Here is a 16,521-nt window from a genome sequence, read left to right on the forward strand (position 1 = left end):
GATATGGGTAGTGGACTCGCAAACGATTATAATCTTTACTTACTTATAATTGAATAACTAATTTTTTTAACAAAAATAAAATTTTTTAGACATCTTTCTATTTTGCCTCCGAATTATTCACTTACTCCATAAATATGGTTAAGATTCTCTGCTCAAATAGGGCCTTGGTCTGGACTCGAGAGCACATGACTCGAACATTACATTCCAGATGCTCATTTCATGCTGGATTATATTATCTATATCAATATGCTATTAATTTGATTCATCATCTATTTAGTACTATCTTTAATTCTTTAATCACAAAATTTAACTATTCTACTTATATCCATATTTATATTTATACTTTCAATATCCAATTTGTATCCATATCTGTCTAAAACAAATATGGATCTAAATTTTTTGTATTCAACTAATATTTGTATCTGTATATATCTTTATAAAATAAAATAAATATGAATATAGATATATTGGTATCCAACTTGGACCCAGTCTCATGCATAGTGATGGCGTCAAGCTTAATCCAGCGAGACTAAAACATTAGAACTTAGATGGCATAGGACACTGGACTCCCCAATGCGGCATCTACATACTGTTCTTGTTTGCTTAGCCTTTTCTTCGACTTCTGGACAGGACTGATTGTCAACGATTTTTTTCCAAAAGATAATCTTATCTATCAACCTGTGTACAGACAAATTAATCTCATGCTTGTAGAATTATAAGATCTTACATGTTCAACTTGAGCCAAACCGGACAAGTTGGAAGTCTAAATTGCATGGAAGGAATAACTTGACCATTTTATGACTCTTAAGAAGCTAAAAATATGTTCATCCTATTTTTCGTTGAGTGAAACTGATAAAATTGTCTACTCTTTCATGCCAATTTTTGGAGCCACAATTTAAGATTTTGGGATCATTGGAACCTCAACCAATAAATTTAGCTATACAAGATATATATATATATATATACACACATACATATATCAGTTTATATGTATATATGTATGTATGTATATATATATATATATATATATATATATATATATATATATATATATATATATATATATATATATATATATATATATATATATATATATCAGTTTATATGTATATATGTATGTATGTATGTATATATATATATATATATATATATATATATATATATATATATATATATATATATATATATATATATATATATATATCAGTTTATATGTATATATGTATGTATATATACATACATACATACATACATACATACATACATATAAACTGAAATATATATATATACACACATACACACACACATACATACATACATATAAACTGAAATATATATATATACACACATACATACATACATATATACATATAAATTGATATATATATATATATATATATATATATATATATATATATATATATATATATATATATATATATATATATATATATATATATATATATATATATATATATGCGCACTCGCGCACGCGCGTGCGCTAGTCACTTTTATTGGTTACTTCATAATGGATGCATGTCTTATTTATAGAAAAGTATAAGTGTATAATCTAGTTTGTTGTAAATTTGGATAATATGATAACAGCATTTAAAAAAGGAAGTGATCGATATATTGAATTTTTTTGCTTGTTTTCTTTTTCTTTGTCATTATTCATGTGAAATTAGTTTTGAATCTTACAGTCTTTCTTTTATATAATTGAAGCAATTAATTTGCTTTTGTATTTCGATTTATAATGCACGAGCAATTGTAAGGGAAGCTTGAAAAAACCTCTGCTATTGATTTCCATACTTTTTTGTGAAATTTATGCCCATTGAGGGGCTCATGATGGATATTCTTCACATTGCCTGCTATCAAATCATTTTTTCCTTAAAATTAAGGCTTGAAATTTTTTTTTTTGATATTTTAGGACTAATTTATGTTCTTTTAATCTATAGATTATATGAAAAGTGCATGCAGTATCTAAGTTATTTTCGGTCGGCATATTATTAGAAGTATCTGCTAGGGAAGTCCGTCTGAGATTTATCTGATGTGAAAGCTTACCCGAAGATCATCCGTCGGGGAAGTCCGATTTTATGGGGAGCCTGGTAGGAGGTCGGCCGGCGATGGATTTCGGATAGTGTTGGGGAGGCTCGGCAGACATCGGAGGCGATCGGCTATCGTAGGGATCCAGTTGCTGGAGCTCGTCCGTCATAGAAGCTCGTCCGGAATCCATCCGCTGGAGAAGTTCGGACGGGCTTTGGTTCTCGCGAGAGGTCGAAAGGGGGCCGTTTATTGTAGGAACTTGGGCGAGGACCAGTTGTCGTGGAAGCTCGGAGCAGTGTCCCGCTGTAGAAGTTCGTCCAGAGCCCACTTGCTACAAAGTAGCTCGGCTGGAGTCTACCTGTAACAGAAGTTTGGAAGAAATTTGCTTACAATAGATATCTGGGGTAGACAGCCCGCTGTAGGAGTTCGAAGTAGACCGTTCGTAGCAGAAGTTCAGCTCTCGCGGGAGCTCGACTAGGATCCGGGAGGTGGTCGACCGTCGTAGAAACTTGAAAGGAGTCTGGTTACTGTAGAAATCTCATTGTCGGGGAAGCTCGGATGCTGACGAAGCCCGGAAGAAGTTCGGAGTAGGGTCGTCCATGGCCGAAAGAAGTCCGGGAGAGACTCGAGGAATGGTTGGCTGCTGTAGGAGGTCGACTGTCAGTGAGGCCCAGAGGGCCTTTGGGGCGGTCCGATGGGTGAACGTAGAAGTCCATTGTCGGAGAAGTTCGGACGGCCGAGGGAGTTCGGAGAGGCGCCACACACAAGGTCGGGAGCCGGAAGAGCCCCGAAGGATCGATCTTTTACAAACTTCGACCGGGGGGTATTTTATACCCAACACCAGTCCCCCTACTTCTGAGTTCGGGTTTCGAATGAAGGAAGTACAGAGAAATTCTCACGATCGAAGCTGCTCTCCTCGATTTCCATACTCGGCGGTTGTCAGGTATTTTGACGTTCGACACGCTGGTACTGGAGCTTTTTCGAAAAAGATTTTTTTTTTTTTGAAATTTTCATCGGGGCGTGGCTCTAGGTACGACGTAATAATAACTCTGTCAGCTGCCAGCCATTTCCAACAGTCTGTCGAGGTGAGTGGGACACACGGCGAGTGCAGGCTGGCCAGAGGAGATCCGCAATCATTATTACGCCGGATCCCGGGGTCTATTTAAACACGTTCTCCTCCTTCAGGGGTTCCACCTTGCTTGAGAGAATCCCCCGGTTCCCCTCTTCTTCCCTGAGAGCTCCAGCTTCCTCTAGCATCCTTCCCAGCCTTAGGCGTCCTCCGGGCCGACCTCCATCATCCTTGCCATCTCCCTGCACTCCTGGGGTCAATCTAGGTCAGTTCTGAAACTTTCTGATATTTTTTCGTCCATTTTTCTTCGTATTTTGTTCGTTTAGCTTTCTCGGAGACCTATTTATTATTTTTCTCGATTTTCTGAGATTTTTGTGGCTTCCATTTAATCCAAAATATCTTTTGATATCTCCTCTTCTAGCAGTTCTAGGAGTTCGTCAGCCCCAGTTTCCCATAGTACTAGTACCGTAGACGAACCCATAGCCAGGACCGAACCTTGTCTGGCCTTTGCACCGAACACCATCCCCGGCTCCTTGACTCCGGATGAACTCTCACTGATAAGGATTCAGTATGGAGTTCCTCCGGAGTACGAGCTGGAGCTTCCTGGGCCATCTAACCGGGCTAGCGCCCCTCCTCCCGGCCGCTTCTGCCTGTACCACGAGGCCTTCCGTGCCGGACTTCGGCTTCCGCTGCCGTCCTTCGTCGTTGCTCTCTTTCGTTTTTTAAATATTTTTCTAGTTTCCGTCATGCTGAACTCCTTTAGATTTTTTATAGGATTTCTTTCTCTTTGTAGTTTAGCCAAAGTTCGGCCGACTCTTTCTTTGTTTAGGAACTTCTACACCTTCAAGCGCCATCCCTCGGTAAAAGATTGGTGGTATTTCTTCCCCTAGTTTGGTAGAAAGGGATTGCTGAAAGGCATCCCCTCTTCTGTCCATAACTGGAAGGAGAAGTTCTTCTATGTCCGATGCCCGACCTTGGAGCTAGGATTATCCCCTTGGGGCTCCCTGAGGGATTCCGTCCGCCAGATTTCTATCCTGAAAAGGGATGACCTCGAGGCCTCCAAAAAGCTCGAGGCCTATCAAGACCCCCTCCTCCCCGACCTTCTGAGGGAACAATTTTTGTTCAACGTCAGCCTGATTCCCCTTAACCCTGTCGATATCTCTCCCTCTCTTTTTTTTTTTTTTTTTTTTGCTTCCCCTTCTTCTTGTTCCATTTCGGAGCCATGCTGATTTTCTTTTATCGCAGACATGGATGCAAGCGTGGCTCGGAGGTTAGCCCAGGGTCTCAAGACCCACAAGAGAAAAGACGCCTCAACTTCGGGGTCAGTGAAGAAAGCCAGGACAGAAGGGACAAGCTCGACCACGTCTGCTCCGATGCCCGTCACTGTCGAAGCCCCTTCCAACGCCGAACCTGAAGTCCCCCGAGCTCCTTCACAGAGCCCCCCGGTCGAGGGTCCCATTTCAGAGGTTCATCCCGAGGGGGCACCCGGGGCCGAAGGGAGGAGGAGAAAGAAGACTCTCGGCCCGGAGGAGTCGCAGTCGCAAGGCTGCCGCCAAGGGGGCCGACGGCTCCGAGGAAGATCTGGGGGAAAATCCCTTCAATAACAGACTTAATAAAGAGGCTGGTCGAAGGATGCATTCTGCCCGAGATAGTTGAGAGGATCGTCTTCGTCGATCCCAAGCTGCGGGTCTGGGACTCTCTGAAATCTTTCCTCGAAGTAGGTTAACTCATCATTTTCTTTCTTCCTGCTTCTTTAATTTATTCTTCAGCCCTTATGTCGACTCCCCGACCTTGCTTGCAGATTGGGCACCAGCTCGTCGCCAACGTCGAGGCGGTGAAGATCGCCAAGAAGGAGGCAGCTCGGGTAGAAGAGAGTCGCCTAGCCGGGGCCGCCCGCCTTGAGGAGAAAATCGCCGAGGTCCTAAGCCTCCAAAAGGCACTGGAAAAGAAGGGATAAACCTCGTCCGATCTGAGGATCGCCTTGGAGGAGGAGAGAGAGAAGGCTGAGGCCGAGGTCTCCGCATTAAGGGCACAGGTCTATGAGTTGAAGGAGCAGGTTTCTGAGTTGAAAGTGCGGATTCCGTCTCTGATCTCAGAGGTAAGGGCTCGAGCGGTGGAGGAGTTCAAAGCCTCCCCCGAGATGGAGGATCTGAAGGTCCAGTTCGGCCAGGACGCCTTCATCAAGAGATTCGAGCTCTGCCAAGAGAAGGTGGCTGGGAAGTTTTTCGAGTTGGATCTTGGCTTCTTGGACGAGGCGTCCGATGATGAAGCCGGACCATCCGAAGTCGCTGCCAGTCCTCTTCCAGCCGGGACCTCGTCGACTGTCGTGGCCGCCACTGACGATCTTCCGGGGATACCGACCCCCTCTACTTCTACCCCAGAGGTCCGGAACCTCTAGTTTTATATTTTTTCCTTTGTGGTAATTTTTTTCTCATTCTCTTGTACTTGAAATTTATTTGATCAATGAAGCCGGATTCGTCTTTACGGAGGGTCCCTCTCCCTTTTTTTTGTATTATTTTCTTTCTTTTTATCTTCTTGCATTAATTTGAGTCGTGGCGCTCTTGTCCTCCAACGACAGTGTCCTGCCGAAGCTCTTCCCCTGTTGGAGGGTATTCCCTTGAAGTCGATGATACGAGACCTCCAAAAAGAAGTTCGTCAGTTGACAAGAAAATTCAAGAAGCTGAAAGACGAACTTCACTGGCTGAAGGAGAGCCATTCAGAGGCCACCGTGGAGGCTACTCGCTTTCGGAACCTCCACAAGAAAAGTTTCATGGAATATACCAAAAGGAAAGCCGACTTCATTACGGAGCTTAAGAAACTCCGAAAACGTGCCAGCGACCGGTCTTGGACTCAGGCTTCCAAGATCAGCTCCCTTAAAGTCGAGCTGGCGGCCGCACGGGAGAAGATCGGTCAGCTGGAAGGGAGCTCGTCCCGGCTCACAGTCCAGACTGACCGCGACCAAGACTGGTCGAAGAGGTTCTCCGACCTTCAAAAATAGCTGCAGGACGTCGAGGCGACTTACGACGCCTATCGAGTCGGTTGGAGCAGACAAGTAGAGGACTACCGAAGGAGGCTTCAGACGACGACTGACGAAGTTGCCCGCCTTCAGAGGCGGATGTCCGAGAGAGTCCAGCCTATCCCTGCACAAGGTTCTGACGAGCTTTGCTCCTTGAGGGAGACTATGGCGGAACTGTCTGTAGCCCTTGGGTGGGAGGAAGCCAAATTACGACGGCTGAAAGTTCAGCTGGTCCACGAGCAACAAGCAGTCAAGGATGCTGAGGCGGAGTCCGAGGTCTTGAGGAGGAGGCTTCGAGAGTCAGAGGATGAGCGTCGGCGGTTCCACCGGATGTTCCAGGATATGCTGCTGAAAAAGATGAAACTAGAAGAGGAAGTCAAAAATTTAAGGCAATCCATAGCAAGGGCCGGAACCGAGAGCTCGAAATCGGAAGAAACTGGGCTTCCTTAGAGTCTCTTTTTCTTCTTTCTCTTTTTTTTTTGTTTTTTGGCCTTTAAGGCTTTGCAACGTGTACTTCACCAACAAAATAAAAATAAAATTGTCTATTATCTTGTCCATTCTGGTATTAAATGATTATTTACCAAACTCCATTTGTCTTCCATCTTGTTTGGCGTCGACGTAGTTTGAAGGTTCCTGATCGTCGCCGTGTCGATTTGCCCTTAAAGACTAGAGATTTTTGATAAAGGTTCGCTCTCTCGTCGAGACGAGATCCCTAGTGCCTTTGATGTAGTTCATTTTTCACCTATCGTCGGTGTAGTTCGTCACTTTTTCTTTTCGTCTCCTCTTTTCTTTTGTGTTTGAGTGAGGGTCTTTTCTCTGCTCTTGACAGGGTCGTGAGAGTGTAGAGGAGTCATTGAAGAAGCTTTCCTCCTTGTCGATCAATCGAGTCTTTGTTTGCGTCAGGACGAGGTCCTCCCCTTGTTTCTGACAGTCGGTTTCAGCTCATGTCAGGATGAGGTTCTCCTTCTATTCCTAACAAGACTGTGGGGGCACATAAGGACCGTTGTGAGGGCTTCTCCCCCCATCCGATCTTTAGGAAACCAGACCTTCGACTTTGCTCATGTTAGGACGAGGTTCTCCTCCTGTTCCTAACAAGGCTGTGGGGGCACATAAGGGCCATTGTAAGGGCCTCTTCCCCCATCCGGTCTTTAGAAAATCGGGCATTCGATTTTGCTCATGTTAGGACGAGGTTCTCCTCCTGTTCCTAACAAGGCTGTGGGGACACATAAGGGCCGTTGTAAGGGCCTCTCCCCCCATCCGGTCTTTAAAAAATCGGGCCTTCGACTTTGCTCATGTTAGGATGAGGTTCTCCTCCTGTTCCTAACAAGGCTGTGGGGGCACATAAGGGCCGTTGTAAGGGCCTCTTCCCCCATCCGGTCTTTAGGAAACTGGGCCTTTGATTTTTCTCATGTTAGGATGAGGTTCTCCTCCTGTTCCTAACAAGGCTGTGGGGGCGCATAAGGGCCGTTGTAAGGGCCTCTCCCCCCATTCGATCTTTAAAAAATCGGACCTTCGGCTTTGCTCATGTTAGGACGAGATTCTCCTCCTATTCCTAATAAGGCTGTGGGGGCACATAAGGGCCGTTGTAAGGGCCTCTCTCCCCATCCGATCTTTAAGAAACTGGGCCTTCGGTTTTGCTCATGTTAGGACGAGGTTCTCCTCCTGTTCCTAATGTGCTTAATTTCATTTGTATGGGGGAGTTATCTCCCGTCGTTGTAAGCTCATACCGAAAGAAAGAATGCGCAAATATGAAGAGAATTTTTATTCAGGGCAAAATTATTGATAATACATTCATAGATTTTTCGAACCCTATAACTGTGAAAGGTCTGCTCCCCATCGGGGTCCCCCTGAAATGGAGTTGATAATCCCAATTGGAGGCCGATCTTCTGGCTGCTCCTCCCTCCTTGACGGTTCCAGCTGCGGTAGGGCCCTAGGCCGATCTTCTCTTCCTTCGGGTCGGTGTCGAATGAATCTATCGAGCCGACCTCATCTGATGAGCTCTTCGATCTCGTCTTGGAGCTGAATACACTCCTCCGTATCGTTGCCGTGGTCACGATGATAGAGGCAGAATTTGTTCGGGTTGCGCTTTCCGGGGTGCGAGCGCATCCTCTCCGGCCTTGGGAGCTGCTCCCTAATCTCCATCAGCACTTGAGTTTTCGATGCGTTGAGAGGGACGTAGCTGTGGAATCTCCCGGGAGGAGAGCCTCGCCAAACTCGACGGTCCGGACTTCTCTGTTTACGAGCTCGGAGAGGAGTCCGAGCGCGCCTGTGCCCGGGAGGAGTTCGAGAGCATGGCCGAGCTTCACTCGGCCCTTTTTCAACTGCGGGCTTGCTCGAGTCTCCCGCCTGCCGCTCTCTCGCGGTCTCCTCGTCCTTCATCTTGAAGGCTTCTTCTGCTCGGGCATATCCTTCAGCCCGAGCCAGCAAATTGACAAAATTCCTGGGGTACTTCTTTTCCAAGGAGAACAGAAGGTCGTTCTTCTGAAGGCTGCCTTTCAGAGCGGCCATCGCGACCGATTGGTCCAAGTTTCGGACCTCCAACGCAGCGACATTGAAACGATTGACGTAAGTCCGGATGGATTCCCCCTTCCTTTGCTTGATGTTGATGAGGGATCCAAACCTCTCCAGGGACGCCGGCTGCTAACAAAATGAGCAGCGAACTGGTGGCTCATCTGATCAAAGGAAAAGATGGTACCCGACTTCAACGTCGAGTACCAGTTCCTTGCTGCTCCCTTCAGGATGGATGGAAAAGCTCGGCACAGAATGGCGTCTGGCGTGTCATGGAGCAGCATCATTGTCCGGAAGGTCTCCAGGTGGTCGACCGGGTCTGAGGTCCCGTCATAGCTTTCGAATTGGGGGAGCTTGAAGTTTGGCGGGATCGGTTCCTGCATGATCATTTGAGAAAAGGGAGGGTCAGTACAGATGTCCTCACCATAAGTAGGGGGAGCATGGCGGAGTTCTTCGATCCGCCGGTTCATCTCTTGGAGCCTTCGATCTAGGAAGTCCTCTCGACTGCGAGTCTCGAGGGTCTTCGGGCAGAATGGAGGTAGAGATCCTCCGGGAGTAGAATCGTGATCGGACTGAGGGCTCTCCACCCTCGAATTTGTCTTTCCGAGAAAGATGGGGCGACTGGCCCAAGTGGCCCGCTCTACCGCCGGATTTTGAAATTCCGACGACGTTCTCTCCAACCGCACCGATGCCTGCGGCTGTTGTTGCTGTTGCATGGCCTGCACCGCTTCAGTGAGGCTTCTGACCTGCTGAACCAGCAGGTCGAATTGCTCCGCACCGACTGCCGTTGCCAGAGGAGGAGGAGCCTGAGAAACTGGAGGTGAGGCCGGAGCCTGAGATCTGACCGCAGATGCCGTTGATCGCCTGGTGGATGCTTTGCGGGGAGGCATCGGGTGAAGATCTAGTATAAGAAGGAGAAGAGGATGTCGGAGAAGATGACTGGAATCAGTCCCGTTGACCACTCCTTTAAGAATAAGGGTACTGCAAAGACACACGCCCTTCCCTAGCGTCAATTCTGTTGGTGCAGAATTTCGTCGAAGTCGGAGAAGCTGGAGCTGGGATGACCGCGGCCACCGTCGGGACCTGCAAAGAAAGTCTAAACCAGAGTTGGGGGTGCTCCGGCAAGATCCTCCGATGCTCAAGTCAGTACTCTGCTTCAACAGAAATGGAGTGCTCAAGCAAAAATTTTGGCAGAGTTTCGAGATAGAGTTACCAGCTTAGAGAAGAACGTATCTGGGGATCCTTATTTATAGACGGAGGGCGTAACTGACTAACAGCGATATCTGTAACCGTCTGATCGTGGACCACTCAGAGCCGCGTGGAATTTGTTACGGAGAGTAGTGGCGTCAGGGGTCGTTCAGGGCCACGTGGGGCTTGTTTTGCCGAGAGTGGAGTGGTGTTCGTTGTCGGGACTTGCCAGAGAGTGGTGGAGCTGCATGGAATCCGTTGCAGAGAGTGGAGCAGGATGGTGGCTCTTATCGTGGCTTGTCAGAGAGTGGTGGAACCGCATGGAATCCGTTGCAGCGAGTGGAGTAGGGTAGTGGCCCTTGTTGTGGCTTGTCAGAGAGTTTGGATCCGTCGGCTGAAGCTCGGCTGGGATGCCTGATGGAGCAGAATGGCTCTTTACATCATCGTTCTAGGAGAGGCTCGGATGTTTCAAGGTCGCTGACGAATCTACTGTTGTCGGATGCTTCGGGTGCTGACCTGTCAGGCGGGAGTCACCTGCTGTAGGAGCTCGGATGGAGATTTTTTGTTGACGAAGTCTGGAGAAGTCCGATCGCTAGAGAAGTCCGTCTGAGATTTATCTGATGTGGAAGCTCACCCGAAGATCGTCCGTCGAGGAAGTTCGATTTTATGGGGAGCCTGGTAGGAGGTCGGCCGGCGATGGATTTCGGATAGCGCTGGGGAGGCTCGACACACATCGGAGGCGATCGGCTATCGTAGGGATCCAGTTGCTGGAGCTCGTCCGTCATAGAAGCTCGTCCGGAATCCATTCGCTGGAGAAGTTCGGACGGGCTTCGGTTCTCGCGAGAGGTCGAAAGGGGGCCGTTTATTGTAGGAACTCGGGCGAGGACCAGTTGTCGTGGAAGCTCGGAGTAGTGTCCCACTGTAGAAGTTCGTCCAGAACCTACTCGCTATGGAGTAGCTTGGCTGGAGTCTACCTGTAACAGAAGTTCGGAAGAAATTTGCTTACAGTAGATATCTGGGGTAGACAGCCCGCTATAGGAGTTCGGAGTAGACCGTTTGTAGCAGAAGTTCGGCTCTCGCGGGAGCTCGACTAGGATCCGGGAGGCGGTCGACCACCGTAGAAACTTGGAAGGAGTCTAGTTACTGTAGAAATCTCGTTGTCGGGGAAGCTCGGATGCTGACGAAGCCCGAAAGAAGTTCGGAGTAGGGTCGTCCGTGGCCGGAAGAAGTCCGGGAGAGACTCAGGGAATGGTTGGCTGCTGTAGGAGGTCGACTGTCAGTGAGGCCCAGAGGGCCTTTGGGGCGGTCCGATGGGTGAATGTAGAAGTCCATTGTCGGAGAAGTCCGGACGGCCGAGGGAGTTCGGAGAGACGCCACACATAAGGTCGAGAGCCGGAAGAGCCCCGAAGGATCAGTCTTTTACAAACTTCGGCCGGAAGGGGTATTTTATACCCAACAAATATCATTACTATCTAATTTATTTGAGTCTTAAAATATCTTATAATTTTTTTATTTTTAAAATTTTAATTTTTTATATTTGATCAGGAGGTTATGTGTATATTTCTGAAACATTAGGTGGAATCATATAATTATCCTAAACCTCGAGAAGGGTTGGGATATTTTACTCTTTTGATAATCTATATTGATGGGTTCAAATAATTTTGGATTGTCACACTCTATCACAAAATTTGAGGGCAAGCACAATTCTATGGATACTCTTCAATCTTAACTGCTTCACCATAAAACCACAGGCGACGTATTAAACAAAGATGCAAGTGCATATCGCCACACATACATCAATTCATGCTCCATGAAAACGTGAATATTCTTCTTCGAACTTTTGCCCAGCACAATCCAATAGTGATCTAGCGGCCTCCCCACTTCATCCTTCCACCATCTAATTGCCCCTTTTTTTTTTTTTCCCGATAACAAATTAGAATTGAAAGCCTATATTAAAAATAAAAATAAAAATAGCATAGATAATATCTATCTGAATTTATTTTTATATTCAAATTAGTCTGAATATGAATAAAAATTTAAAAATCCAACTAATATCCATATCCATATCTGTATCCATATCCGTCAAAAAATAAATAAATATGGATGTCGATAGACAACTATCCAATCCGTATCCAAATATCGGAATCTACCTATAACACTATATAATTTTGTATAATACTTATTAATTTTTAAAGAGATTATATACTTTTATAAATATGCTATTAACTTATTTTTATCATCTATTTAGTAACACTTTTAATTTTATAATTATAAAATTTAATGATCTAATTTATATTTATAATTATATCCATACTTTCAATATTCGAATTATATCTATATCCATTTAAAATAAATATAAATATAAATTTTTATATTTAAATAATATCTATATCTATATGTATTCATCAAATAAAACAAACATAGATATGGATATCCTGGTTTTCAATCCGTATCTGGTTCAGAAGGCAAATAAGTACACATCAGTTCTATGCCTACAATTCCCACTGTTTCAATTATCTCTCTCTCTTTGAAATTTCTGCTCTAAAATGAGAGGGCTTAAATGAGCCTCTCTATATTACAGGTGAAACGAAAGAAACAGACTTGTTCCAAATGTACTTTCCCAAGGCCAAGGTTCTTATTCTCAATTTCTCCTCAGGCATGTATTTCTTGCCTCCATTCATTGGCACCATGCCAAAGCTCAAGTCTTTGGTGCTGATCAACCATGTCCCCACGAACACCATACTGCAAAATTTATCTAGCTTCACTGATCTACATAACTTGAGGAGCCTCTGGGTTGAGAAAATAGTTGTCCCACCTCCACCAAGAACAACAGTTCTGAAGAACCTGCAGAAAGTATCCCTTACCCAGTGTGAACCTAACAACAGCCTTCAAGGATCAAAAGTAGACCTCTCCATGACGTTCCCTCGCCTTCCCAGTCTCACTGCATTGATCTAATCGAGTTGCCTTCCAGCATCTGTGAACTCGAGACTCTCGAGAGCATCAGCATATCAAACTGGGTTACCACATGAATTTGGTGCTTGCCCAGCTTTAAAGAGGATTTCCCAATCTATCTGTCGGTTGAAGAGATTGAGATATCTTGGTATCTCTCAGTGTCCCAGATACCTCCTGGAAGAATTTGGCAACCTCAAAAGCTTGGAGATAATTGACATTGAGAGAATGTTCTCTGAGGAATATCCCAAGGTCATCGTCGTTATTGGAGACTCTGGGACATGTGATATGTGACGAAGAAATGGCCTTGTCATGGAAGGACACAGAAAGGCATATACTCGATCTTCGGATTCAGATAGCAGAAGAATGTTATAATCTGGACTGGCTTGTGGAGTAAATATCCTCCCAAAGCCCTTTTGAATGGTTTCCTGTATGCTATGTGCATAATGCTAACCTAAAAAATTCCAGCGACATGGGTTAATGCTACGAGAATATGCCATCATAACATGTTCTCTGAACTAGTAAAAATAAGGAATCACCTTTTGTGGGGTAACATCGGATACCATTAAACTAAACACCAACAAAAAACAGAGGGGGTGGGGTGGGGTGGGGTGGGGAAGGACTCAAGAATTGAGGACACTCGTTGCTGCCTTGACAAAAGAAAGAGGTGTGATCTCAAGTTGGGGAAAAAACATGACACCAGACTTGAGCAATAAAATGTGGTGTATATTTTGCTTCAGCTTCCTAACAGCACAAGGTGGTTGATTTAAATTATACTTAAGCTTCGTAAGGTAGAGAGTTCGTACATACAATCATACAATGAACTTACAAACGGAGACAGGATCAACAGATGAGAAAATTTTTACATAATGCAACCACTGTCAGTAAGAATTTTCTTTAAAAGTACGGTTGCAGTGAGTGGAGTTTTAAAGCAGCATAAAACCCAGCAATGGGTGATTACATACCTTGTTTACCAGAAAAAAACTGAAAGGCAAGCGTGATAAGTACCATTATAACAGATAATAAACAACAAGCAGGGGAATAAATAAACAGAACCAGCAGAGAGAGGACTTCTCCAAACCTGCAGACATGACACGCATACAGCATCAAGGTTGTGTACTCTAGATAAATACATGCCCCCTTAAGGCTGAGGAAGGATGTAAGTGGGATAGACTGTCTCTGCCAACCAGGTATATCGAACATCCTGATTCGATGCTTCCATCTTATGCTAAAGATAACAGTGCATCTTGGCAACCAGGCCAACCACACTCACATTGCATAGATTATCTCCCCACTGCTGTCCACATCAAGCTCCGGATCAGAGTCAAGATCCTCCATGTCATCATCAAGGTCTATGCTGCCTGTCAAATATGGGTTCAGCCCACGAGTGCCAGCTGCAGGGATGGTTGCCTCAGCTATAATCTGCATTATCTCATCAATGCTCTGCATGGGTTGGTCAGGCTCCTCATATTGGTTGCTCATCGTGTTGTCATCCATCAGATCAGCAGGAAGGTTCTTCAAGAACCACTCATGATTTTGTATCTCAGGGATTGTTATCCTCTGCACATTTATGTGTTAAAATTAACAAGATTGCTTTCTACAAAAAAAAAAAAAGGAAGTCAAACATCAACCATGTCGAAGTGATCACAATTCTACAGCATTAGCCTGCATGGTGGCAGTGGGTTTTGGAATATTTTTCATGCACTTTTAACTCGAAATAATGATGAAAAAAAAATTAGTCCAAGCATAGGAATGCCATTAGCAGCTACTTGACATAACATGCCATTCTCTCTAATGGAACTGAAAACTGCTCCCAATTCAGTGAACTTCATGTCATTCAAAAGCATGAACTATAGACACAAATATTTTTATAATGCAAAAGGAATGTGCACAAACCAAATCTGCCAACGACTATATGCGAAAAGGGTAAAGGATGATATTTGACAGTGAAGTAATCCAAAAAAAAGTGTAATTAGGCAGTGATAAGCAGACTAAGAAACCCATTAATAGAACGAGCACAATGACACAATTTGCTGCATGTCTTAATTCTTTTCATGATTTCTATGTTTTTCTGAGGTTGCCCAATTCTTCCATGCCCTTCAACACAAACCAAGTTTCTCCATGAGAGAGAAGCTGCAGTTTTCACTTGCTAAGGGCCATAAAACCCAAGTCAACCTCCATCACCATAGGGGCAACTTCTAAGTTGTCTCTAATATTTATCGTTTTAAAGATCTCACCATGATTTTTTTAACTAAAAAATAAGCCACTTGCTTTTCAGTCAAAATGGAACCACTGCTGGATTTATCCCCTTTTAATATCATAATGAGCATTTAAAATAAACATATGCGATAATTCAGTTCTGAGCCACACCCTACACCATAGAATAGTAGTAACTCAGATTTGAGTGCTTCCACGGTCTGACAAACTCATCCAGATAAAACTGGGTATTTTCAAAAGGATAGAGTACTCACCATAGCAGGATTGCCAACAAAAATCCTTGAGATCAGTTGTCGGCACTCAGGAGATATGTGGACATAGTCTGGAATTGAATACTGAACTCCTAATATACGCTGCAATAGGAATTCATTAGGTCAGATGATATTATGAATAGCTATATGATAAAGTGGTTAGGAACAACAACTATACCATAAGGGTAATTCAAAAATCATATAAAAAAGTTATACCTGTATTGTCTTTCGGAAGTTTTTGGGCTCTTCTGGATCCTCAAAAGGATATGCTCCCACCAACATCACATATAAAGTCACTCCACAAGACCACACATCAGCAATCTGCAGTGGTGTTGAAAAGGCTTGAGATTATAAGAGGAAAATGCAATAATAGTGACATGAGTTTTACAGTTTTCCAATACAAGCAATTATCCATCAGCACTTTGCCAAAAAGTTATATGACATAGCAAGCATATGATCAATGCAAGTGACAATATCTATTAGACCTGTGTAGAACATAAATAATAACAAAGAAATATTTAGGTCCTTCAACTACCCATACTCATGTGGTCAACATTCAGATGTGAAATAGGGTGAGAAGGTGGCTAGACAATTACATAATATTGTTGCATGATTATAACAAACCCCTGTTGGAGAAAACACAGAATCATCAAAAAGTACCAAAGTTGGGTTTTATATATATGTGTGTGTGTGTGTGTGTGTGTCTATATATGTATGTATATGTGTGTGTGTGTGTGTGTGTGTGTGTGTGTGTGTGTGTGTTTGTGTATATATATATACAACCATTACCTGCTTAATTATATAGCATATTGCAACACTCAGAGATTTTATTTCAGTTGTTACCATTATTTTTCAACCCAATCAACAACTGCGAGTTTCTGTTTACAGTATCCAATGGTGTAAAATCTTGTCATCCCATTTTACAAGAAAATACAAAAGATTTTACAGCAAATGTCTCTGAAGTGTCACGCATGACATGACTAGCACTGTTTTGAACTTATTATGGAGGTTCATTACGTCAGCTTTACAATCCTATCAAAGGGTAAAATGCCATCTTGGTTTGCAAATTGAATCCAATGGAACTAATTCAATGCATCTGCTCAACATCACTAGCTACCCTTGCATTGCCACCCAACCATCATCTATACTTTATCGACATCAACCACCATCTACTCCCCATCTACCAACTCAACCAAGCCTTAATCCTCAAAACTTGTAGGGGTCGGTTACATGAATCCTTTTCTTTCATTCCACTCTGTTTAGGGCCACACTTTCGGAAA

General features: G+C 44.2%; 2 protein-coding genes across 2 annotated transcripts in view; one reads left to right on the forward strand and one right to left on the reverse strand.

Annotated features, from left to right (window-relative positions):
- Positions 1-12,434: 12,434 nt before the first annotated feature.
- On the forward strand, positions 12,435-13,067 carry LOC105060118 (probable disease resistance protein At4g33300). Its single transcript, XM_073260120.1, has 2 exons — positions 12,435-12,759; positions 12,871-13,067. Exons 1-2 carry the CDS (start codon positions 12,435-12,437, stop codon positions 13,065-13,067), a joined length of 522 nt encoding a protein of 173 aa, XP_073116221.1.
- Positions 13,068-13,632: 565 nt separating this feature from the next.
- The window catches only part of LOC105060002 (serine/threonine-protein kinase SAPK10), a 13,200-nt gene continuing 10,311 nt past the window's right edge, over positions 13,633-16,521 (reverse strand). The window contains exon 10 of the mRNA XM_073259759.1: positions 13,633-14,250. Coding sequence (XP_073115860.1) covers positions 14,043-14,250 — 208 coding nt within the window. The 3' untranslated portion in view covers positions 13,633-14,042. The remainder of the gene's footprint in view (positions 14,251-16,521) is intronic.

Source organism: Elaeis guineensis, chromosome 6, assembly GCF_000442705.2.
Source record: "Elaeis guineensis isolate ETL-2024a chromosome 6, EG11, whole genome shotgun sequence".
NCBI classification, from domain to species: domain Eukaryota; kingdom Viridiplantae; phylum Streptophyta; class Magnoliopsida; order Arecales; family Arecaceae; genus Elaeis; species Elaeis guineensis.